The sequence below is a fragment of the Acanthochromis polyacanthus genome, chromosome 14, assembly GCF_021347895.1.
Source record: "Acanthochromis polyacanthus isolate Apoly-LR-REF ecotype Palm Island chromosome 14, KAUST_Apoly_ChrSc, whole genome shotgun sequence".
NCBI classification, from domain to species: Eukaryota; Metazoa; Chordata; class Actinopteri; family Pomacentridae; genus Acanthochromis; species Acanthochromis polyacanthus.
In genome coordinates, this window is record NC_067126.1 from 11,753,870 (window position 1) to 11,780,341 (window position 26,472).

At 39.3% G+C, this 26,472-nt stretch overlaps 1 protein-coding gene across 1 annotated transcript in view; it reads left to right on the forward strand.

The window, feature by feature from the left end:
* plcl1 (phospholipase C like 1) overlaps positions 1 to 26,472 on the forward strand; it is a 116,885-nt gene that overhangs the window by 64,430 nt on the left and 25,983 nt on the right. The window contains exons 2-7 of the mRNA XM_022212688.2: positions 14,133 to 14,207; positions 14,329 to 14,616; positions 14,711 to 15,001; positions 18,099 to 18,490; positions 22,136 to 23,267; positions 24,500 to 24,676. Of these exons, the coding sequence (XP_022068380.1) occupies positions 14,133 to 14,207; positions 14,329 to 14,616; positions 14,711 to 15,001; positions 18,099 to 18,490; positions 22,136 to 23,267; positions 24,500 to 24,676 (2,355 nt within the window). The remainder of the gene's footprint in view (positions 1 to 14,132; positions 14,208 to 14,328; positions 14,617 to 14,710; positions 15,002 to 18,098; positions 18,491 to 22,135; positions 23,268 to 24,499; positions 24,677 to 26,472) is intronic.

The window sequence follows — 26,472 nt, forward strand, 5'->3', positions numbered from 1 at the left end:
GACTTTACTGTAAATTAATCTAACATTTCAGTTAAAAAAACTTCCCATTTTTCGATCCTTAATATACACAATGTTTCTTTCATATAATGACAAATCTGTAAAATAACTAGATTTTTGATTGCTTTAAACACAGTAAATAAAAAATAAAACAGAATTTAATGGCCAGACTTTGTAAAAGAATAAATTACTCTTTATGAAAATACAGATTTTTCATGTAGACATTTATAGTTTTATCTTTTTTTGCAGTTAAAATGTAAATGAATATTTTAAAAATAATTGTTTTACTAAGTATTATCTGTTATTTCACAAAATAGAGAAAATCTCTAAAATAATGGTTCAAAAGTTTATTTACCATTTTCCAGTGCTTTACCTCCTAAGACCCATGTCCAACATGCTTTGGTTGGCCTTACATTTTAGATTTCTTCTAGTTATTTGGAATAAGCAATAACTAATAAATTCAATAATCAGATAATATCTAATGTCTGAGTATAATAATAATAATAATTATTATTATTATTGTTATTGTTATTATTATTGTTATTATTATTACTGCTAATAATAATATGCTCTTTTTGAAAAAAAAATGTCTACATATGTGGATGCCAAGTCTCAGGAGGCTACTGTACATATTTTTTCTGTCAAATATCTGTACAGTAATCATAATTTTTTTTATTTGAATACATTAAAATAGTGTAATTTCATAGTCAGATCTTGTAAAATAATGAATTGGCATTTCTAAAGATACTGATCTTAGTTTTGTTCACAGTTAACATGTAAACTAATATTTTTTCCTGTGATTTTACTAATTGTTCGTATCTGTAGTAAAAAAGGAGAACTTGCAAACTATCAGTTTTTTAAAAGAAATGTTTTTTTTCAATCCTTAATATATTTAATTTTTCTTTCAAACTATGATGAGTATCTGTAAAATGTATGTATTTATGCCCATTTAAACACAGTTAAAATATATAGTGTAATTTTACAGCCCAGTTGTTTGTACATGTGGATATCTATCAGACATTATCTGCAATTTAACAACCCTGGGGAAATGTGGGGAAAATAGCAGCACATCATTCCAAATAACACAGTTGAAAACCCCTAATTTTTTACAGTGTGTGCATGCATGTGCACGTTTTCAGCTCTCAGCCAGCTGCGAGGCCCACCAGAGAAGCTTTAAGCTGTTACATAACAAATGTCCTCTTGACTTGAAAGTGTGTCATTGCTTTGGATAAGGGCCCCTTGTGGCCATCGCTTAAAGACCTTCCAGGCCTCTCTTGGTAGCACTAATGCTGCCTGGAGGAAGAGGAGGGAAGGGTCGCGATGAAGAGCAGAAAATAGAGGATGAAACAACAAGAAGCAGTTGAGATGAGGGTCAAACGGTGGGATTCAGGAGAAACTGAAGGAGCGCAGATGAAGCTGGGGGGCAACAGACGGCAGATTTAGAGGTGAAGCTGGTGGGTTGTCTAGACATGAAGGAGAAGCCGTGTTGCTTTCTGTCTGGCTGCTTCGGTTTGTCCTCTGGTGCCACAACAGTTTAATTTATGTGCCAAGTGTTGCAGAAGAAAGTGTGTCGGCACCTGTAATGTGAATGTAAAGGCGGTTCAACATGTTGCTCTCATGTTCATCAATCTCACAGGAAAATGTGGTCAGTAGCCTCATCAAAGCATCGCAGTATTAACTGTCTGAACACCCAACCTTGCTGGCCAATTTGAAAAGCTCATTGTTTTTTTTAAAAATCATCATAATTACACCGTTTATCTGAGACGGCAACCATAAAAACAATGAAAAATGGCTAAAAAATATATAATATATGAAAAATATTGCTATTAAATCAGGTTCAACAAGATATTGTTAGCTGCTACATTAGCCTAAATGACATAATGTTAACTCTTGCATTAGCCTAAATGACATAATGTAGCTGGAACATTAACGTAAACAAGACAGCGTTAGCCTCACATGTTCTCTGGTTCTCTGCATGAACCCGGTTCCTCACAGTGACCTGGGTCCTTGAAACTCTCAGGTATTGGTGCCGCGTCGTGCTGTTTGGATGATTGTGAAGGGCAGCAGATTTGATGGGGACATTTCAATCACAGCCCTTTTGCTCCACAGGCTGCTCACCGTTAGCGGAGTCCGGCTTCTCTCTGTTTCTGTGTCCGTCTGCCCTCATATAATGACCAGAGTCTCTGATGGATTTCAAAGAGGCCTCACCTTCACCCTTCAAATAAGCTCGCACACAGCCACCTTCACAAAACAGACAGAAACGTTAAAACACCTGAAATTAGCGAAAACACCAGACATTCATCCATCTCAGTGATGACTTCAGACACCGGTGACTTTAATGGTAATGTTTCTCAAACCAGGAAGGATTAAGTTCGATTTTAGGTCCAGATTGTGTCGATTCTCATTTGTACTGCAACTTGACGGTGGCCACAACACTGGAATCAGTTTTGACATGTTGGAAATTTTAGTGTGCTGCAGTTTTACCGTACTATTTCCAACATTATAAATGACAGTGAGCCTGTAATTATTCCTCACATACTGAACTGTATCTGCATCTTTAAAGTCACTGATTTTCTCTATTTTGTATTCAGCATCACTGGATTTTTGTCTGTTTGTTGGACTCAGTGAGACATTTAAAGATGTCACATTTAACCTTCTGAACTTTGAGCAGTTTCAGGGCGTTTTTTTTGTTTTTTTTAACGCATTTTTCCTCACTGAGGGCTTATTTTTCACTACAGTATAAAGTCCAGCACCTCTATCGAAACAACACAACCTTGAATAGAGGTCGAGAGAACGTAAGCACTAGTTATTTTGCAAAAGTTTATAAAACTTGGAATCAGCATGTACAGCATTTTTGTCCAAAGGTGCTACCGATACTGGAAAACTACTATTAATTGTACATTTTTGACTTGTTTCCATATTCGTCTCCAAACAGTCATAAAATTCCTGAATTTTTGCCACATGACTGTTGGTTGCAGCTGAGTCACTAATGGATTCATGGCTGTGCAAAGAAGTGCAAAATGTTTAGCTTTTTTTATGCAACCTGTTTGTAGGAATGGTTTATTTCTGGTGATTTTTAAAAAAATGAGACACGCATATGAAGGGTTTGGAAACAGAGTGGTCTAACCCAGTTTCTGTAGATTTTGAGAAAAATGGATTCAAAGTTTTGTGTTTTCAAGAATGGTCGGACATTTTATGCTCCACTGTAATGCTGGATTTGGGTTGTGGGTTCGACCACTTGGCCACTTAAAACTAAACCATAAAATATTACAGAAATTATATATAACTCGGTTTGGATTTCAGATTTGGTGAAATTGATAGTTGAAAATCAAATGTCCTATTTGTTCTTTTTTTTTTCTTTTACAATTTCTGGCTCATAAATTGTGATTGTTTTGAAACGATTTTTAAACTTGCTGTTGGCTTTTGGGGTTTCCAGGGTAATTTTTTTTTCACTTTTTTCCAAAATATCATTCACTAAAAATAATTGGCTGACCGATAAAAAGTGGAAACAATCACTGTTTGCAGCCTTGTTAGAGGATAAATCCTGTTTACTCCAACTTGAGAGCAGTCTGTGAGACAAAATAATCACCATTTTCAAACCTTGAGAGTGCACTGACAGCTTCAGCAATCCAGTAATGAGGCAGCTTGTTTGACAAGCTGGACTTTGTTTCATAAGTTTAAACATAACTCTCATTTAATCATAACACTGTGCTCCCTGCGATGATTGCTGAGATCTGTGATTGTTTCCTTTTGTACACAAGCTAAAATATGAATCCCAAACACCCAATAAATACTACAGTGCACACACACACAGCAGTCGAGGCATTATGTTCACACGTTGTGAATACTTGCCCGGGCATTGTTACAAACACATTATTTACAGATGACTTGACGGTCGGGTCACTGCAGAGACATGAAGCTTTGTCTGAGGCCTGCTGTTGTGATTGTAACTGGCCTGAGTTAATTGCAGAGCGTTTTATGATTAAAACGGAGCTGACGGACACCATTGGTTGCATCAAGTGACACATAATATCACACACTGTAGGAATCAGAGTTATGGCACCTTTTACCGAATGACTCACACAAATGTAATCAGTGCACTGAAATATCTGCACACTCTCTCCTCCACCCACAGACCCGGACGTACACGCTGCCGGTCACGGATATCAATTAATCATTCTGCTTTTTGCACGACTCCCTCAAAGTGTTAAGTGATTTTTATCCTCTTTCAGCTGCTTCACGCTGACTGCATTTCTTTTCTCAGAACACTGTGTCCATCTCGTGTTTCAATAAGTTCCCTCAGTTCACTGTGTCTGTGAGAAATTGACCAGAAAGAGACTGTAATTCACTATGAGGCTCTGTGCAGCTGAGAAGAGCTGCAGATCCCTCTGTATGGTCATCAGTACGAGCATCTTTAACGTACGTTTGGCCATTTTGACTGGATGTAACTAATAACATTAACTGTGACTGCATCGGTTGTCATTCTGTTCATGTTGACTCACTGACATGACATTACAGAGATGTTTCAGTGATACAGAGCAGAGATATCACCATAGGTCTCAGCATCATGGAAATTATTGTGTCATGGTTCTTGACGATAAATTCAATGCTGATAATTGTTTTAAAAAGTCGATCAAACTGTCAGATCTTTCACTGAAGCTACACCATGATTGTTAGCGCCTTTAACGTAAACAAAATACTAGTAGCTATTACATTCGTCCAAATAACAAAAAATGTCAGCTGCTTTGTTATCCTAAGCAGGAGAACATCAGCCGTTCCATTCGTCTAAACATCATAACACTGGCTGCTACGTTACCCTAACAAGTCAACATTAGCCACTGTATTACCCAAAGCAAGCTAATGTTACCCTTTGTGAATGCTGCGCCTTTAGCATTGCTATAGCAGATGCTTCCAAAGATGTTCACAAACAATAGCAGTAACATTTCGGTGTGCAAAATTGTATTTTTCTGCATTATGTTGTATTTTTTATTTTAATTTATCCTTTGGCAAATTGTTGACTGAAATGTTAAACACCTTCATACAAAACTGTTGCTTTATGTTTTCCACAGCAGAATTAATAGACAGCACAGAGCAACTATTCATGCTATTATGAAAAAATATGTGGGGAAAAATCTTTTCTTTTTCTTCTAACTTCATATCACCCATAACTTTTTTCTTCTCAGTATTTTTTTTTCAAAACTTTCTTTGCATATCTTTTACAGACTACATTCTTAAAGAGGGACTAATTTGTAAAACATGTTTTCAACTAAAGTCCTTAGAGAGCACCACGTGTATAATGTAAACCGATTTTCTATAATGCTGGCAAATGTGTAATGTACATTTACAATTGTAAGAGCTCAGCATCAGGTTCGTTCTCCTATTCAAAGAGCTCATCTATCTTAATTTGAACTGAAGGTGTTGCAGACGTCCTCTGATTGGATGAATTTTGCTGGATGAAGGTCTGAGGAGCCGAACGTTGTGTTCGGATCAAGTGTGGAGGTTTTTTAATCCATCAGTTGCATATGGATCCCTGATTAAAAGTAAAGAGTGTCTGACTTTGTGCCTTTAGTACTGCTTGTTCTGTACTCTGAATGTGTGTGTCGGCAGTTGTGGCTCGTCCTTTGCCGTGGATTAGCGACTGTAAGACTGTGGATGCAAGCGGCAGCGCGCTAATCTATTGTGGTAATCTACCGCCAGTGTGCGGGGGGATCATTAGCCAGATCATAGGATCAGATTGGAGCTGGATTTATGCAACTGCCAGGTGTTGCTCTGCTGTGTGTGTGACAGAGGTTTATATACAAGGTTAACAAGATGGTCAATGAATGGAAACAGTGAGGCGGGTGCGAGCATTGATGAATGGCAGCACATGTGCAGTATTTGAGTGTTTTAAATGGATTTTCACATTAACTTCCCAGTTTATCCAGAGTCTGCTGCTGCTAGTGAAGGTCACAGTGACGGAAACGAGCCTCATGTTTGCTTCACTGGTTTGTAAAATTGCAAGGTTGAATGCATCCCATTGCTCACACCCCTTCACCTCCACCTTTATTTGATTTATACGGAGTTATAAAGTCATAACCTGCAGGATATACGAGAAGTAGTGAAATGAAAAGAGCATAAATGTTTCAACAAAAACTGTAATATGGTTTTACTGTTCATAGTCACAAATGTGTAGGATCACCATCCACTGTTACAGCCAAAATGATTTTAGTTTGTATTGTTGTGTTTTATAAACTCACTGAACTACAAGCAGCTTTTGGACACTTTGTTTTCTCACTGTGGGATCATTTTTCCACAGCACAACCATGAATAGAACAAGAGAGGCCTCAGAAATGTCTTCTGTGCTATATGACAGTAAGAATGGTATAAATCATCACAAAATATAATTTATTTATATGTTTTACAAAAATTGAAAAAACCTGGAATCACTTTGTCCAACATTTTACCAAATGTCCACAGGAGTTACCAAAACTGGGGGAATTTTTTTTTTTTTTTTTAACAGCTTCTATAAACTCAATGTATTTCATATAAGAGATAAAATAACTCTTTATTAATCCCACAGTGGGGAAATTTGCATTGTTACAGCAGCAAAGACAGTGCAAACACTTAAGGAATGTACTATAAAAATAAATCAACGTATACAGAAGTAGTTGTTATAGAACTAATGACTACTTAGTTATTACCACTTATATATGTAAGTGGTACTCCAAATGGGGGGCCCTTTACAGAATCTCCAGCCGTGATAGAAAATGGTAAAAAAAAAAAAAAAAAACTAAAATAAGCAGCACAAACTTGACGAATTTATAGTGTCCAGGTGCTCTACTTACTAAAAAAACTTCTCCGCTCCTGTGTTTACCAATATTGTTCCGAGCTGCATTTATGTAATTGATCCCGTTTGTTTTATTTTCCTGTCTGTCTCACTTTTCAGCTTTTCTCTGCTCTGGAGAAACCTTGCCTACAGTTCAGCCAAAAACTCCAAATTTTTGTATTTTTCACACAATGAAAAGATTCTGATGGATTTCAACAAGGATTCACGGTTGCACCAAGGAGTATAAAATTTTTTATTAAACTGGCATTTAAATAAGATTTAATTTGATAGCATGACTTCTTTTAGTGTTTTATGCATATAATGATTCATAAGCAGTATGTATTCCTACATTAAACTGAATAACTGCAATCATTACATTACACAACACACCAATAACAATAGCCACTATTTCAGCCTAAACTGCATAACTACTAGCTAGCAGTAACGTTAGCTATTACCCTAATGTTCGATGTTACCATAAACATTATAAAGTCAGTTGCTTTGTTAACTTAGTGTTAGTTGCAACACTACATTACCTAAATGTGTTACTACATACCACTAATGCATGTACTTTCCAGATACTTTGGTGCACTTTCAGTCAGGGGCCCTTTCTGGTTTCAGTATGACAGTGGCCCCTGTGTGCGAAACCAGCTCCATACAGAAAGGTTTACACCAAACAACAATGCATAATCTTTTGTAAGATGTAACTTAAAATAACAGCACTTTTGCAACTGGCCTTTTCATTGCTGCACCTTCTTGGCCCCAAAACCTCAGATTATTTTCCCTCACTGTTCCCATCTCTCGTACGGGTGCACTTCAACCAGACTTACAATAATAACTCTTCCAATAACCTTTTGTGTTGCCGTACATGTGGCTTTTGTGCCGCTCTGTGCATCATCCCGAGTGAAGAGCCAGCTGCCGTAACCACTTCATCCTCCGTCCGTGGCTTTCCAATACAATGACCTATTGTTGTGCTTCCACTTATTGTACTTGTGCTGCTCTCCTCTCGGCTTTCTGGGCCCACACTTGTTGCATCTCTTTTCATCTCCCGTTTGTCAATTTGTTCTCTTTTGCGCTGTACGTTACGCTTCCAAGCCATCTGCCCAGATTTGTTTGCCTTCTTGCATCTCCACTTAAGGACAACTTTCATTTTCAACCCATTCTCTTATTTTGCCTGACCTTTCCTGCATCTCCTCTCCCCTCCAGCTTTTGGTCCCATTTCTCTTTACCATCTTTCCATCTGCACTGAGTTTTTTTTTTTTTGCATTTTTCCCCCCCTGGCTGCAGCTCAGCGATGGAGAGAGTTATCAAATCTGAGTTAAAGAGAGCACAGAAGTAAAACAAACCAGAAAGCTTCATGCAGGCCGAGGATTATAACCGATAGATGCCCTTTTTTAGGCCGAGCAGAACTCCGCATTAAAGGCTTTACAGTTTTCCTGGATGGCATGCAGTGAGATGTCAAAGTGACAGTGGAAACATGCACACATGCAACATGCACACAGCGGATTAGTAACGACAGCCACCACAACGTCAATGTTCCCGAGCGTCCACACCGGCCATAGCATCACAAACGCAGCCAGAGAGACGTCCACGGCCTGATCTGTCCACCTAAATACCCGCTGACCTGCTTTCTCTAAGCTCTGGCCTCCCCGCTGACCAACTTAATAAAAAAGACATTTTGTGGGACAGTTACGTGAATAAAGACAAACAGACCTTATTGGAAGCTCTGACCTTGCCGCCTCTCCTTGTGTCTGCCGTGCGCTGGGAGGTGTGGGAATATTGGAACTGGAAAATCAATGGATATTTGTGTACTGATGGGACAAGGCAGCGATTCTCAGCTCTTCATCTTTTTCAGACTCGTTCCCTTCCTTTTCTCAGAAGCAATCACTGCTGTGCTTGTTCTCATCTGGCCTCATTCCTTTTTATTTTCCTCTTTGCCCGAAAGACAAAATGCAGAATTTGTGAATCAAAATATTTGTCTGGAAAATTGTAATACTGTACAGTCAATGTGCTATTATTTGTGTATTCCATTAGGAGCGAAAACATTATAACAGTTAATATTTCAACTGTCATTCGAATCAAATCCTGAACAGTACAGCTGCAATACATCGCTAGCTTTTTTCAATAATCTATTGATTTGAATAACAAAAAAAACCCCTAAATTCTCTGATTCTAGCTACTTAAATGTGAATATTTGCTGGTTTCTTACCTCTTCTGTCACAATATATTTTAGAAATGTCATCTCAGGCTTTGGGAAACACAGATCCGCCTCTTTTTTTTGCAATTTTTCTGACATTTTATAGTCCAAACAGTCAATTATCTGTCAACTATTAAATGAAATATCATCTGTTTTGATAATTTATCAGTTTGAGTACTTAAAAAAATACTAAAATTCTCAAATTCAAAGTACTTAAATGTGAATATTTGCTGGTTTCTTTCCTCTTCTGTGAAAATAAACTGAATATCTTTGGGTTGTAGACAAAACGAGACATTTTAGGGATGTCATCTCAGGCTTTGGGAAACACAGATCAACCTTTTGTGCAATTTTCTGACATTTTATAAACCAAGCAGTTGATTCATTGTCAACTATTAAATTAATTTCCAGCTATTTTGATAATCCATTAACTGATTTTTTTAAATATAAAAAGTCTAAATTATCTGCTGTCAGCTTCCTAAATGTGAATATTTTCAGGTTTATTTCCTTTTCTTGACATTAAACTGATTTTCTTTACGTTGTAAGGGTTCCAGACTACCTTTTCTTCCCTAGGAGTGCAGTGGCCCCTAACTTCAAATTTTAGGAGCGCAAGCAGAAAATTTAGGGGCGCACACCAAAATCGACTTGCAAAGTAAATATTCACATTTCCTCTCATTTTAACTGTATTACTGACAAATACTTGCACAGTAAATGCAGAAACTATGTTTTCAATTCACATTTCACTGTGCAGCAGTTGACACAACATAAAAAGAAAAGCACTCAGAGAGCACAGTACTCCACCAAGGCTGCTCAGTTGATGTATCATTTCCGACGGATGAAATCTGTAATAAAAAAGAGCTTGTGCTGAGTACAGGCATGTGTTATGCTTGTGCACGTTATGTATTTATACCGAATCTCGTGTAAATTACTCTTATAAAGATCAGTTCATCAATTTTGGCAAGCCTTTGTTTTGCTAGTGTTAAAAATAACCGTTCCCTTCAGGCTTATATTTTGAAGACGTGTTTTTAATGCTACGGGCTTTTATTTCGTGACCAATTCAGTGGCACAGGAAGTGATTCTCTCAGAACAGGTTTCTTGACATGACAAAGATATTGCTGAAAAGTCCGAAAATTCACGTAAAGACGAAAGAAAACGGTTCCACGCTGTTGCTGTCTAGCAAAGGATGTGTCTAAACGTAGAAGCAGCTGGAATGGAGACAAGAAAGGAGGGAAGGAAAGGAAGGTGAATTTGTGTTCAAAATAAAGCTGAACATAAATAAAGGCTTTGTGAAACATCAGGAGCTTCACAGTCATTCGACCCTCGCTCTCACTCTCGCTCGCCTTCTTCTTCTTTGGTGTTCATTTCCTTTCTTCTTCTTTTGGAGTTAATGTCGGTTAAACCAGCTCATTTGTGCATTACTGTCTACTGGGCTGAAGTGTGGAGCAGAAGTTTGTCAGCAACAAAAAATAGTAATTTAAAAAGAAATTGGCAAATTTACTGTTCGCACATGCGCGAGTAGATAAAAATTTACTCTCAAATTTTGGTTGCAAAATGCGACCATTTACTCGCAGTCTGGAGCCCTGGTTGTGAACAAAATAAGACATTTCAGGACCTCATCTCAGGGAAACACTGATCAACTCTTTTTGAAATTTTCGGGCACTACACTTAATATCTTTGGGTTGTGACCTTCACAACAAGTCCTCCAATTCATACGACCGCATCGGTCGTTTGCACCGTGCACCGGAATACGACCTATGCGGTCGTATGAACGTTTGCGCCCCTACGGGGAAAACGAACGCATTACGGGATTTAATTCGCGAAACGGCTTTTCCGTCGCAAAACGGCTTTTTTCTCACTTTCCCAACACGTTTTTAGGGTTATGGTTAAGGTTAGGGTTAGGGATAGGGACAGGGATAGTGTTAGATAAAAGTTTGTTCATGATGACGTTTCACCTGCGACTCCAGAGTGTCGATATTTACTCAACCGCCAGAGGTCGCATAGTCAAAACGTAACACTGGGTCGTAATACGGGCGTGTACAGACGACCTATGTGGTCGTTTTTGGTTTGAGGACAGGCTCGACCTTCATGTTGGGCTTTGGGAAATACCAATCAACTTTTTTCATGACTTTCTGACATTTTAGAGAACAAATGTCAGCTATTAAATGCATTGCCCACAATTTTTATGATCAAAAAATCAATTTGAGTATTTTTTTATGGAAAAAAGCCTAATTTTTGTAAAACTTCTTCATTTTGAAATATTTTCTGGCTTCTTGCATCCTCTGTGACAATATGCTTGATATCTGTGGGTTATGGACAAAATAAGATTTTCTGACATTTTACCTTTAAAGGAGAATAATTAACAGATTAATCTACATTAATCAGTAGTTGCATTGCTAAATGACCTGAGATCAGCAAACCATCAACCTTTTAAAAATAATTTGCATAAAACTAGGCTGCAACTAATCATCATTTCCATTATTGATTCATATGCAGATTATTTTCTTGATTAGTCAATGAATTGGTTGGTCTAGAACACAAGAAACATCTGCAAATGTATTTTTCAGTCTAAAAATATATAGTAAAACCCCCAGAATATTGAAAGTAACAGTGATATCTTGTAAATGTACCTCATTATGACCACCCCCTTCATGCTCCTTGGCATTTACATAGAGGCTTCATGAAGTCACAAGCATACAGGCTAACCGGATGTGCGGCAGCTTAGGTGTGTGTTTGAGATTTAATTAACTGTGTGCATTGTCAGTGTGTAGGAGGTAAAGTTGTCAGATTTAAGTCAGGACGGAGTCGATGTTTATTCACATTCTGTGGACAATAGATCAGCTGTGAACGACAGGAGGCTTTCACATGGCTCTCCTGGGAGCCAGCAGGCTGCTGCAGCTTGGTAAACTCTGAATAACTGTGTACATTTGCCTTTCACATAAAAATTATAACAGGTCATTTAATGGTTGGCGAACACGCACAGATTGCTGTTGGTGAAGCAGCAGAGGGAAGCTGCAAAACAGATCCTCTGGGAGTCTGGTTCTGCAGAAATATATTCAGGTCGACTCTGAGGTTCATTACTGATCATGATTGTGATCACTTTTGGTTACAAATTACCACATAAGAAATTATTTTAAACATTACAGACACACCATACAAACATCCTTTAGTCCTATTTTATAATCTGAAAAAACTCGTATATTCATCTCAAATTCAAGCAAAATCAAAGACAAATTTTCTCTGTTGTTGCTTAAAAATTACAGTATTTGAATCATTTATAGTATTTAGCATTAAGCCTAACAGTCATCCTAAACAGTTCCAGAATTCATCAATTTATTAAAGCATTTATCCATTGTTTGTAATTGTTCAACAGCAAAATAACAGAAAACTAACTAAAATATTTTATTAGCTATTGTAACAGTAGCCTAATCGAAATTAGGTTTTTTTATAAGGTTCTGCATTTATTTCAACAGTAACTGTGATTTCTGTGGTTGGTTGGTTGGTATTTTTATCGCCTCCACTTCATCATCCGTGTTTTTTCTTTCACGTTCAAGGCCATTTAAGCTGCGCTGAAGCTATTTCAGTTTTCGAACGGAAATGGCCTTTACTACAAATACACCAACAATCATTTTATCAGTACTTATATATATGTATAAACCAAACACTGCTGGCTGATGGAGGTACCAGGGGAATGGACCGTACCGGGACACATGGCCACTTCTACACTTAGCCCCACATGCAATTACTGCTGTCTGCTCAGCTACGAAGTCCCACCTCATTACTAATCAGTGAAGAGCTTTTATTGGGGCCCTTGGTGAAAATCCAACACTGGAGCACTAATGAAAGTTAACTTTACATTGACATTTGGTCCCTGAGTAGAGATGGAGCTGCCAATCAATCTGTCACTGTAGGTGCAGGTAGCCAGAGGCGGGGAGCAGAGGTCCTAGCAGGGTTCAAAGTAAATGTAACCTATAGGTGTGTGTGTATGTGAAGTACATATCAATATTTCCCCCTAAACTTAAATGGAAATAAATAAAACATGAGAAAAGACACGTGAATTCCTTCAGATTTCACTATAAAGGTGAATGCTACTGTAGCCAGCTGTTATTTTCCTTATATGTTAACATCTGTTTGCAACACCTGTTTAATATAGAAATGATCATACAACAGAAAGAAAACAAGCAATTATTTGAAATGTTTTAAGCAGAATCAACAGCAGTGACGTTACTACCAAAACAAAAGCACTTCATTTAATGCAAATACAAGCCTCAGAAAATGTCCAAATCCAAACCAGACCTCAGTCATTAGGTTTCTACCCTCCACACATAATGATAAGAATGTTAATATAATATGTGGTAACAAAAACACAACCTGCTTTTCTTTTGGACTTCTGCTTTAAAATATGACTTTTAAATGGATAAAATTCCATCACAGTTTTACATTGCCCAGATATTTTTATGTTATAAATTGTAAAGTGTTGAAACATAAGATTTTCTTTTACAGTGATTTACAAAACATGGAACTTCCATTATGGCTGTTAATCCTGCTTTTTTTGATTGAAACATCAAATCTCATGTTTGTTTTTTCATTGCCCATCAAGGTGATCAACCCGCTGAACACCAAATCCTGCCATCAGGATTGGATGGCAATGTTACTTTAAAAGATCCAGTTTTACACCATTTATCAGAACCAGAAACTGTAACAAGAATAATCAACTATTCAACTTTTTGAAAATTCGTGAATGTGACAGTTCTGTGAGGATAAATGACTAAAAAAATTGTTAAAAATGTTAAATTTCATTGAAGAAACTTTGTGTGTCCCATTCAAAAATTCAACAAAAATAAATAGTTTGCACCAGATTCTGTAAAACACAGAAAACGACAGGCTCCTTATCATGACTGAGAATCCATAACTACTTGGCTGTGACCAACAGTCACATGACAAACTGCGACATGACACAAATTCTCAGTTTTAGACTGAACTGCAAGCAGTGTTTTCACAGAGCTGAATAGACAACAAGACAGACTGAGAAGACAATAAAATATACTGGATTAATAAAATGCATTTTTTAGACTGTTACTTAAAATGTGGAAATTTCTGATTTTGACCTTCAGGATGTCTGTCTTTGTCTTTTCTCAGGATCCCTCAGTGCAGAAGGTGGGCGGAGGTCGGAAGAAGACGGTGTCCTTCAGCAGCATGCCATCTGAGAAGAAGGTAGGTTGGAATAAAAAAGATCAATCAATTTAAAGTATAAAATCTCCCCTACATTACAAAAACAGGACTTTGTTGCTCTTTGGCAGCTGGACAGAAACGTTTTTGTTTTTTTCTGTTGTAGGTGAGCAGTGCAGCTGACTGCTTGGCATTCATGCAAGGTGGGTGTGAACTGAAGAAGATTCGGCCAAACTCGAGGGTTTACTGCCGGTTTTACACCCTAGACCAGGACCTGAGCTGCATACGCTGGGAACCATCCAAGAAAGACGGGGACCGGGCTCGGCTTGACGTCTCCAGCATCAGGGAGGTTCGAACTGGGAAGAGCACTGAGACCTTTCTCCATAACGGACCTCTCTCCGAACACCTGGCTGAGGAAGCAGCCTTTTCTGTCATCCATGGAGAAGACTACCAGGTACAAAGTAAAGAAGAAGAATAAATTATGCTTGTTGTAGTAATTACAAGACGACTCTCAATAACCTTTATTATATATCTTTCACTACCCACAGTCTCTGGACTTGGTTGCCTTGTCAGCAGATGTGGCCAACATCTGGGTGACAGGTCTTCGCTACCTTTTGGCCCACCCTTCAATCGTCGGAGGGGGAGGAGGCGGAGGTGGTGGAGGAGGCCCAGGTGAAGGAGGAGGTCTGGTGGTGGACGGCAGCCTGGGAAGCAAGATGAGGAGTGAGTGGCTGGCGGCAGAGTTCGGTCAGGTGGACGAAGACGGCTATGGCATCGTGTCGGAGGATGTCGCCGTCGCTACCATCTGTAAGCTGTGTCCCGGCATCAAGGAGGCCAAGGTGGGTCAAAGTCTTATTCTACCTGTCAACAGGATCCTATCACCGTCTACGTAATTGACCATGGAAAGCATCCTGGTAGTGGTGTGATATGTTTCTAGAGATGGGATGTCATGTTGTTGTCATAAAGTTGGGGTCTCCGCTTGTTTTTGTAAATCTTGAGCATCCAGCTGCCACTTGACATCCCTGGAAACACTAGAAAAACCTTTAAACTAACCGCTGTTAATGTAAAATGAAGACAGTTTTATTTCTTGCCTGAGATGTTTTCAGAAACGGATTTTGTTGAACTGAGTCATCATGTTGGTCTTGTTTAAAATCTCGGAGCCAATGAGTGAAGCCTTCGCCCAATCAGGTTCCGCTAGTACTTGTCCAGTAGGGCTGGCCCAAATAGCAGTTTCTGGGCTCCGGATATTCCCCCGATTAATGACGAATATCCAAATATTCGGTTCAGTACATAACGTCCGACAGGGTGGAGGGGGTGGGATCTCGAATTAAATATTTGGATACCACCGTCACGACCGAATATTCGGATATTCGGGTCCAGCTTTATTGTCCACTTGTTTAATAGGTGCAGGAAAGTGTCAAGGTGGGTCCAAACCTCATTCCATCTGCCAACAAAATGCTATTTAATCTCCATGTAAGCAGCCCTGCAAAACATTCTGGTAGTGTTGCAATATGATTCTAGAGACATGATGTTACATTGTCCATTCGTCTTTGACATGAAGTTGGAGTCTCAGCTGCTTTCTGCAAATTAAGGACATCCAGACGCCACTTGATACCTCTGGAAACTCAAGAAAACCTTAAAACTAACCGTTGTTGATATAAAAAGAAAGGATGTTGCCATGGTCACCATCTGTAAACTGTGTCCTAGCATCAAGGAGGCCAAGGTGGGTCAAAATCTAACTGTCAAAGAATCGTATTCATTTACTACATAAGCAACTGTGGAAAGCATTCTGGTAGCACTGCAATTCATTTTGAGAGACAGGATGTTATGTTGCCCCACACCTCCTTTATATAAAGTTGGTGTCTCAGCTGCTTTCTGTAAATCAAGGGCATCCAGCTGCCACTCAGTACCTCTTAAAACTCTAAAAAAAAACCTTGAAACTGACCACTGAGTATGTAAAATGAATGTGCCGTTGCCAAGATCTGTAAAGCATGTCCCAGCATCAAGGAGGCTGAGATGGGCCAAATCCCATTCTATCTGCCAACACAATCCTACTCACTGTCTATGTGCATCTTGTGATGCATTTTAAGAGATGGGATGTCACGTTGTCTGGCCCTTCTTTCTGTAAAGTTAAAGGGTATGTAGACACCACTAGGGCTGGACCCGAATATCCGAATATTCGTTGGCTACGGCGGTATCCAGATATTAATTTTGGTATCCGAATATTCGCCCCCCCCCGTCTTCCCTCCGCCTTCGGCCCATATCGGCTCATATCGGCTCATCCCGTCCTGTAATCACATAAGCATATACACATATGTCTATGACATACACACATGTCTATGTGATCACCCCTTCCTACCCCCAGACGAAAATATTAGGAGCTCGTCTCTTCCCTTCGCCTTTGGCCCAAATCGGCTCATCCCGTCGTGTTCGGCTCATCTCGGCTCATCCATTCATGTTTGTTACCACCACCCAAATGGCCAGGTTGCTGCCGACTCTGACGTCACGCTTCACTTCGTTGCATAAACACAAGACAAGATGCTGAAGACCTCTAGCCTAGCCGCACTAGACCCAGCTCTTAAGACACAAGGGTCTAGGAACGCTCGACAGGGAGGGAGGCGGGCTAAAAGGTTGTCTATCAAATCACTCTGCAGCAATTGGGTAGGTATACAACCAATCAGCGCAACGAATAGGCTGACGTAGTTCCTAGAGTGCCGGATTGTGGCTAAGTCCCATTAGCTTCCCAACCAGCGGAGCCAACTGGTATATTAAGGATTTGCCATATCCCGTTGGCATAAGTCCAAATACGTCTTTCTTCTCAATGAAACACTTCAGTGCCGTCCTTTGTTTATCTTTCAAGTTGAATTTTAGCTTCAAATCTTTAAGGGCTGTGGCCAAAGCCGAGTCGAAAGATAACTGTTTATTGTGCGCCGGTTGTTTCTGTCAGAATCGTCACGCCTCTGTCGTCACTTAGTTATGCCCGCCTTCTGATTCTACACTTCATGGTGATTTGTCAGCCAGTTTTAGGAGCATCCAGCCTCGAGCCTTATGGAGGGTAACTAGACACACCCTGGCAGAGAATTAAATTCGTTGCCATGGGTTGTCTAGCGCGACTAGGCTAGAAGACCTCCGCTGTTTGGGAATTCTTCAGTTTAACTGAAGACAAAACGAAGGCAAAATTTGGACCCGGGAGACCAGACGAACGGATCCGAATATTTGGGCCGTCTCCACCACAAGCCGCCGCCGCTCTTTTTTTTCTTGCAAAATTAGTTCACAGATGATCAAAATAGCGACTTATTTAACAAGTGACAACTTATCCATTGATCATTGCAGCTCCCTTGGTTTCCGACTCATAAAGCTTCCCTCTTGCATCAACAAACCTCAGATATTGTTGTACAAAGAGCAAAGAAAAACAGCAACATGTGCTGCAGGAATCATGGCTAAATAATGTCTGAACTGCAGACGAAATTATGTCTCCATTTACTTCACCCTCAGCAGCAGTGGTCTGTTTTCAATTGGTCTTTTTGGAGCAGCGGAACATTTAATCCCTCATGACAAGGGATTTGTTGCTTTCCTGCTTTTGTTAGACAAAAACAGGTCGATTACTTCTCCCACTTTCTGCCTCTTGTTTCACCCCTTTACCGGCAGACTGACTAACTCTGCAAACACAGAGGAAGAAATGTGTCAGACAGGCGTGAGGACAACCTGTGAGGACACATTTGAACCCAGGTGATATCAGGACAGAAGCTGGGGCAGCAAAGAAAGAGATAATAGAAAGAAACTCACTTATATAACTCAATGTGGGCCACTTTAAAATCCTTATTTGAATAAGATAACTAAATCAAATTTGCCAGTTTCTTTGAATGAATAAGTCTGACTAATTAAGCTTCTGCTCAATTAACATTTGTCTCTCCTCTGATTCATGCCTTTCCTCAGGTGCGTCTTCGTTTCAAGGAGATCCAGCGCAGCAAAGAGAAGCTCACCTCCCACGTGACTCGTGAGGAGTTCCAGGAAGCCTACTGCGAGCTGTGCACCCGGCCCGATGTCTACTTCCTACTGGTGCAGCTGTCCAAGGACCGCGAGTGTCTGGATCCTCAGGACCTCCGCCTCTTCTTGGAGACCGAGCAGGGCTTGTCCCTGGCGACCACCGAGGGTTGCTGGGAGCTGCTGAAGCGCTACGAGCCATCGGCGCAGGGCAAAGAGCGAGGCCTGCTGGGTCTGGATGGCTTCGCCCACTACCTGCAGTCACCAGAGTGCCAGCTGCTCGACCCGGAGCACCAGGGGGTTTGTCAGGACATGAACATGCCGCTGTCTCACTATTACATCAGGTGAGCTGGATGTAAAAATAGAAATGCAATTTGTACTGCACACCAAGCAGCTTCTGTCACATTTTTACTCACTGTAATATAAAGTCCTGCATCACTATGAGAGCAACACAAACATGCATATAAGGAGAGAGAAATCGGGAATGTATTTTGTGCAGTATGACACAGTAATAAATCAACCATCAATCAATCAAGGTTTATTTCTATAGCTCTTTACAATAGCCCAAACTGTGACCAAAGTGTATCACAGTGAAAAATCAGAGAATAACCTAAAAACAATACAGTAACTTAGAACAGGAAAAACAGTTACACTCGCACCCACACCTACAGACAGATTTAGAATAATCAGTTAACCTCAGCCCATTTTTGGACTGTGGGAGGAAACCAGAGTACCTGGAGGAAACCCAGGCATGCACAGTGAGAACATGCAAACTCCATGCAGGAAGTTATAATGTTTGAAAAAAAAAAAGTACACTACTGTTCAAAAGTTTGGGGTCACCCAGACAATTTCATGTTTTCCATGAAAACTCACACTTTTATTCATGTGCTAGCATAATTGCACAAAGGTTTTCTAATCATCAATGAGCCTTTCAACACCATTAGCTAACACAATGTAGCATTAGAACACAGGAGTGATGGTTGCTGGAAATGTTCCTCTGTACCCCTATGGAGATATTCCATTGAAAATCAACTGATTCCAGCAAGAATAGTCATTTACCACATTAACAATGTCTAGACTATGTTTCTGATTAATTTAAAGTTATCTTCATTGGGGAAAAAAAAGCTTTTCCTCCATAAATAAGGACATTTCTAAGTGACCCCAAACTTTTGAACGCTAGTGTGTATATACGTATATGCGAAAACTAAAAAACCTGGAAGCAGCATGTCTAACATTCGAACAACAGATGGTACCGATGCTTGGAACATATTGGCCCTATATGCTCTAGATAATTATTTACTTCAATTTTGTTATTTGTTTCCGTTCTTATCTCCCCTGTGCTCCATGTAAACACAGCCTGCAGTTCAGCTGGAAAATCCCAGATTTCTTATCACATGAAAGTTGGTTGTGGCAAGAAGAGCAGAATTATTATTATTATTTATTTATTTATTTTTACAGGATCTGTTTAAAAATTTTTGAATGACAATCACTTTTCTGCACATAAACTCTTGACAGATGTTTCACCATGCAGAATGTATCTTCCAACAACTTGCCCTCTGTACACTATTTTTTAGCCATGCTGCATTATTTTATTGATTAAGTACTCTACCAGTCAAAGGTTTGGAGACACCTTCTCATTCAATGCTTTTTATTTAGATATTTTGTACATTGTAGATGAAGGACATCAAAACTATAAAAGAATACATATGGAATTATGTTGTAAACGAAAAAGTGTGAATTTTTAGTATTTATCTACAATGTAGAAAATAATACAAATGAATAAAAAGCATTGAAAGAGAAAGTGTGTCCAAATTTTTGACTGGTAGTGTATGTTTTATTTTTCTCTGTTATTCAAAAAAAAAGTACAATTTGATGAAATGTCACAATTTTAAACTTATATTTGGTTCATTTTCCCAATAGAACCACACATCACGTTTGATTCAAGGTAAACACAGTCTGCAGTTCAGCTGAAAAGTCACAGAATTTTTGTTAACTTGGCTTTAGTTGCTGTTGAGTCACTAAGGGCTTCATGTTGTGATGAGAAGTGCAGAACTTTGTTTTTTTACTAAATATTTGTTGCAAGTGGTTGAGTTTTTGGCAAATCTCGTAATAAAACATGTAGAATAAAATGATATATCATTGGATTTTGTTAATTTTCCTGCTGAGACATGACATGATTAGTTAAAGGATCGTCTGAATGTTGAAAGTCTGAGCAGTGCTGTTTTTACAGTTTCTGGCTCTGATATATGGTACAATTCCAGTGATCTTTTTTACACAACCTGCCTTTCAAACCTGTTGGGAGGTTTTCATGTTCGGAGGATTAAACTAAAAATGCCTTCTGTATTGTCCACATGTGGGGTTGGCTACACTTGAAAGCCTCGGAGGCGCTGCTGTAGAAGAACTGCTCAGTGTTTTGCTCAGTGTTTGTGGTCAGAGTTTATATTTATCATGCAGGCAATTTGAGATCATCACTGCTGATTATGAACGTTGCCCACAAACTACTTCACAACAGCCCAAATCAAACAAACAGAAAGCAAAACCTGGGAAAAAAAGCCTCTTCAATCAGCAACTGCTCATCAACCAGGACTTCTCTAACCAAACAAAAGAAGGTTTCAAAGTATTCATAGTCACGGCAAATTTAAATTTAGACTGAACTTGTTTTGACCAAAATTCTTAGTTGAGACACTAGAAAGACTGTTGGCGAATGTAAGAACTGTTTCAGTCAGCAAACAGCAAAGAAAGGATTTGACACTAATTCTACAGTAAATCTAAACATAAGACAAATATTTACAGTAATTCATTTTGTTGTGGAACCCCGAAAGTGTTTTAGTGTTTCACTTTAAACAGGATTTTAGCTGACTTTTCACCAGATACCCCTAAAAAGAAATTGAAACTCCGCAGACACTCATATCTGACAAACATATGGAAAGTTACTCTCACAGTAGCTTTTTCATGTCACTGTAAAACAGCAGATAGCTAAGAGGTTTTTCAGTTTTCACTCCTTAATTTTCAGGTTTTTTCTTTCATAAAACATCTGTAAAATAATGTTTGTTTTTTTTTGCTGAACAAAATGCACTAAAAATAGTGTAATTTTAGCGTCCAACATAAAAGCATAAATTTGGAAAAATACTAATTTGTTAGCATTATTTACTGTTTGGAACTGTTATCTGTAATATGACAAAACAGATAAGATGTGTAAAATAACACAAAATCAAGTTTTATTTTTTACAGTGCTGTGCAACACACACACACACACACACACACACACACACACACACACACACACACACACACACACACACACACACACACAGAATGCCAATATTTTCTTTTAGTTCTTTTTATTTTATTTCATACATTTTTACAGAAATTTTAGTGTATTTTTCTAGCAATTTACAATTTATTATTTTTTTTGTCACAGATTTTTCCTGTTTTGTTAAATAATAGATAATAGCTAATAAAATCTGGCAAAATGTGTTAATTTACATTAACCCTAAACAATAGGCCAAAACATCTACGTCAGAGATCTATGTTTTTATAAACAGTAGATCACTCTGTTTCAACGTTCGACAGTAAAAATAAACTATTTTTTACTGTATTTATGTCAGCCAGAAATATCATTATTTTACAGATATTTGCTGTTACTTACTTTTTTCTTTTTTTGTCTGGCACCCTTTCTGCCATTTTTTTTGTAGTTGTAGTTTATTAGTTTTCTTTGTTTTTTTTAATTTGTTTGTTTAAGTGTATAGGGAAGATAGGCATAGCTACCAGGTCTTAAAATGGGAAGAAAGCCAACAGGGCACTCACTGAAATACTTTGAAATCGACAATTTCAACCCTAGAGTGTTTTTGGAGAACATAAGACTTTTTTTTTTTTTTTAGCTTTTGTGACATTTTTCAAAATGTTTAATTTTCATGTTGAAATTCAAGGTCAATGAAGTTACCATATATAGTTCATCAAATGTCATTAAATGGTGATTTCCTCCACAGCACCTCGTACCGCTCCTACCTGTTGGATGACCAGGTCCACGGCCGGGCCGACCTTGGAGGGCTCATCAAAGCGCTGCAGTCCGGCTGCCGCTGCCTGGAGCTGGGGGTCACCGATGGACCAGAGGGGGAGCCTCTGCTGGGGGTGGACTATGGGCCCGATATCCCCCGACACCATCATCATCACCACCACCACCATCATCACCACCACCACACCCCGGTCACCATCCGCTCTGCTCTGGAGGTGGTAAATAAATATGCCTTCCTGACCTCCCAGTACCCCCTGCTGGTCTACCTGTGCCAGCGCTGCTCTCCAGGTCAGCAGCGCACCATGGCTCAGCACCTGAAGAAGGTGTTTGGGTCACGACTCTACACCCCCGAGGCCCTGCCGGTAAGCCTGGGGGGCCGAGCCACCACTTTACCCTCCCCAGAGCAGCTGAAGGGACGCATCCTGATCGTGGGGAAGAAACTGCCTCCAGAGCAGGAGGGCTCTGACGGGGAGGTATCCGAGGAAGACGAGGAGATTGGAGGAGGCGGCCCCCTGGCAGGGAGGAGGATGACCATCCCCGGGGAGGAGGAGCTGGGTGTGGTCCTTGTGGTGCCACCGCCCTCTCAGCCCAGGAAGCTCCGTCTGCACAAGGAGCTGTCCGACCTGGTGGCCATCGCCCGGATTGGCAGCCGTAGCTTCTATGCCCAGAGAGCCAGTCAGAGGCAGGCGCAACAACAGTCGCCTACCAGCAGCCCATCCTCCCCGGAGACACCGACGCCCCCGGAGCCACCCTACTGGACACTGTGCTCACTCGGCGAAGGTGAGGCCGGACGGCTGACCAGCGAGAGCCCAGAGGACCTGGTCATGTTTACCAAGCGAACCCTCACCAGGGTGCGACCCAGCTCGGTACGTCTCGATTCCAGCAACCCCAACCCTCAGGGCTACTGGAAGGGAGGCGTCCAGCTGGTGGCCTTGAACCAGCAGACCCCCGGCGCCATGCTGGACATCCACCGAGGTCGCTTCTCTCAGAACGGAGGGTGTGGTTACGTTCTTCGACCTGCCGTCATGAGGGACGAGGTGTCGTATTTCAGCGCCCACACTCAGGGCTGCGTACCGGGAGTTCCAGCTCAAACTCTACGCATCAAGGTCTGGTTCTGGTTTTCAACATTTCTGTCTTTAAATTGTACACACATTGTCATCTTTTGCCTTGTCCTTTGCACACTCAAATCATTTAAATATTCCTTTTTATTTTGTTTATAGTACCAAACTTTCTGAACTATAAGCTGCAACTTTTTTCACACACTTTGAACCCTACGGCTTATACAACGATGCAGCTAATGTATCGATTTTTATGGACCAGCTTCGTCCCGTCAATACATGTAGCCTCGTCACATCAGAATGAAATTACCGAACAGGTCACAGTGGACCAAACTTTTCAAATTAAATCAAACTCAAACTAAATTCTTCAGATCAGTCATTTTGTGCTTCATGCACACACCCTCATCATGGAAAACACATGAAGAAATGAATATGATGCAGCTTTTAAGTTAAAGACAAGTTTCTGAGGAATAGCAGTGAAAAAAAAACTGCTTTTCAATTATTGTAGTTCAAGCAGCATCAATCTTTAATGTGCAAAAAAATCTGTTGAAAGTGGGTTGCATTTTTTCCCCTGACATCTCTGAAAGTATTTGTTACATCGGAGTGAAATTTCACAGAATTTTTTTTATGAATATCCATAATTTATATTAACATTTTCAGCCAATCAGAGATGGTCGAGCAGAAATAGTTCTAAAGATTTGATGATTTAAGATGGAATGATCCAAAAACTTCAGTTTAATTGGCAGTGTTACTTCTTACTTTTCTTTTCTAGTTTGATTTTTGCTCACTTATTCTATGTATACTAATGCATCGCACTTTTATATTTTTGCTACATATAAGGTTCTGCATTTATTCTCATACTACTGTAGTTTTTTCTGGGTAACATCTGGCACAAGAATTTCTTTTCCAAGAAGCATTTAAAATGTATTTTATCTGAAACTGTCAGATATGAGGAGAAAAACTACACAGTGAAAGAGAAAACCTTTATATCAGAACAATATAAACTCAATAAACTGAACTATGTAGTTCAATTTTTTATCTCTGGAAATGTAGTTGTAGTTAAAATGAAACTTTAACAGTCAAATCTGTCAAATTCAGTTTCTGTCTTGCATAGACAAAAAGAGACTAATGTTTGGAAGAAAAGTGATTAATTTGGCAGTCTGAACACAACAAGAGAAACAATATGAACTTATCCTTTGTTTTAACTTTATTTCTTCAAAATAAAACCCCCACATTTGTGAAAAATAATGGAAAACTGAAGCTTTTCTATGTTTGTTCAGGTGATTAGCGCCCACAACCTGCCGAAGCCTCAGGGTTCAGGGGCTAAAGGAGAAGTCATCGACCCGTATGTGGTTCTGGAGCTGCACGGTGTCCCGGCCGACTGCGCTGAGCAGCGAACTCGAACCGCCGCTCAGAACCAGGACGACCCACTTTTTGACGAGACCTTCGAGTTTCAAGTAAGACGTTGCTTTTGTAAATCTGACACGAGTTTCAGCTGCGAGTCTGATTATTTTCTGCAGTTTTTGAAAAACTGTTGCCACCTCATTTTGACAATTAATATTAAAATTCTTACAACTTTATTTAGATAGCAAATTTCAAAAACTAGTATTTGAAAAGCAGAACAAGCAAAGGAAAGAAAAATTAATTCACAGAGGTTAAAGGACGCTTTGACCTCAGCTGTCAGGCTTGTACAGTTTGGGATTAACGTAGCACAGATGAAATCAGGGGACTTAAAGACAGCATTTTAGGATTGATTCTAAATGGTAACCAGAGTTTCAAACTTCTGTTTCTGTAAATCTGACATCAGTTTAAGCTGCCAATCTGACTTTTTGATGCAGTTTTTACAAAATAAAAGTGCTGCCACCTGATATTAGCAATTAATATTAAAATAATGATAACTTTATTTAGATGGAACTCTTAAAACTAGTCTGGGATTAACATAGCAGAGATAAAATCAGGTGATTTAAAGGTAATCAATAACAAAAAAAGTCATGTTTTTTGAGAAGACCTGCAACAAGTAATCATTTAGTTGTCAACTATTAAATTAATTGCCGTCTAAAACTTCTGATTGCAGCTTCTTCCATGTGAATATTTTTTGTTTCTTTCCTCCTCTATGACAATAAACTGAATATCTTTGAAGAAATCTGTCATCTCGGATTTTGATCGACGTTTTTCACCATTTTGTTTCATTTATAGGCCAAATAACTAATCAAATTATTGAGAAAATAATTGAAATATTAATTAACGATAAAATTAATTTGCAGCCCTGTTTGTGACACAGTTACTTACTGCTGATCGAGTGTGTGAAATTAATTCAGTTGGTTATTTTGGTGTATGTTTTCATGAGCGCACTGAGGCCCATATAGCGAACGCTGCAGCCTATTTAAGCCATTTATATAACTGCGTAATCCTGTTTACAGGCTGCAAATCGTCTTTTCAGTCTTGAGAGAGTATTGTTTTTTGTTTTGTTTTTTTCTAGAGACCCCAAAGCCCCCCCCCCCAAAAAAAAGTAGATTATTGGAATTTTCCACTGATCTAAAACAACAAACTTTGCTTTTATTTCATCAAAAAGCATTTTTAGAAGTGTGCCAGATCAGACGTTTATAGGAAAATGAAAGAGGAAAATGTCAGCAACATTAAAGAGGCTTATGTGAGTTTGAGGGGAGGATTTTGCCTGCTCTTCTTGCACCTGCAGGAAAATAAGGCCCAGACTGCTTAATTGAAGGGGGGGGTCAAGCCCATCCAGATTTAAATTAGATGCTGTATGAATACATTTATGCATGCAGTGAATCTGAGATGACTGGCTGATTGGACTTTCTGTAATGAAAAGCTGTGTTGCTGTGCCGCTCCACAAAGACCTCGGTAATACCTGGAATCGACACGCTGTAATTGCTCCGGCTGGTTGGCAGGTGACGGACATGAAGATAGATTTAAATGGATGATTTGGTCCATCAACACGTTTTTATGTGTGGAGCTGGGTGACAGATGCAACTGTTGTGGAGTTTAACTGCAGCTGAGTAAATTCAATTTCAGCCACTTCTGCTGCTCTGTGAGGAAAAAAAAAATCTATGAAACATATTTGAAAAAATATATGCTGAAAGAAATCGTAAAAAACTGTGAAAGTATCAACTCATATCTCTAAAATAATATTTTTGGTGGATTTAAATACATTAAAACAGCAATTTTGAGGTCACATACTGAAAAAAAACCCAAATTGTAATTTATGAACATAGAGATTTCATGTAGACGTCAT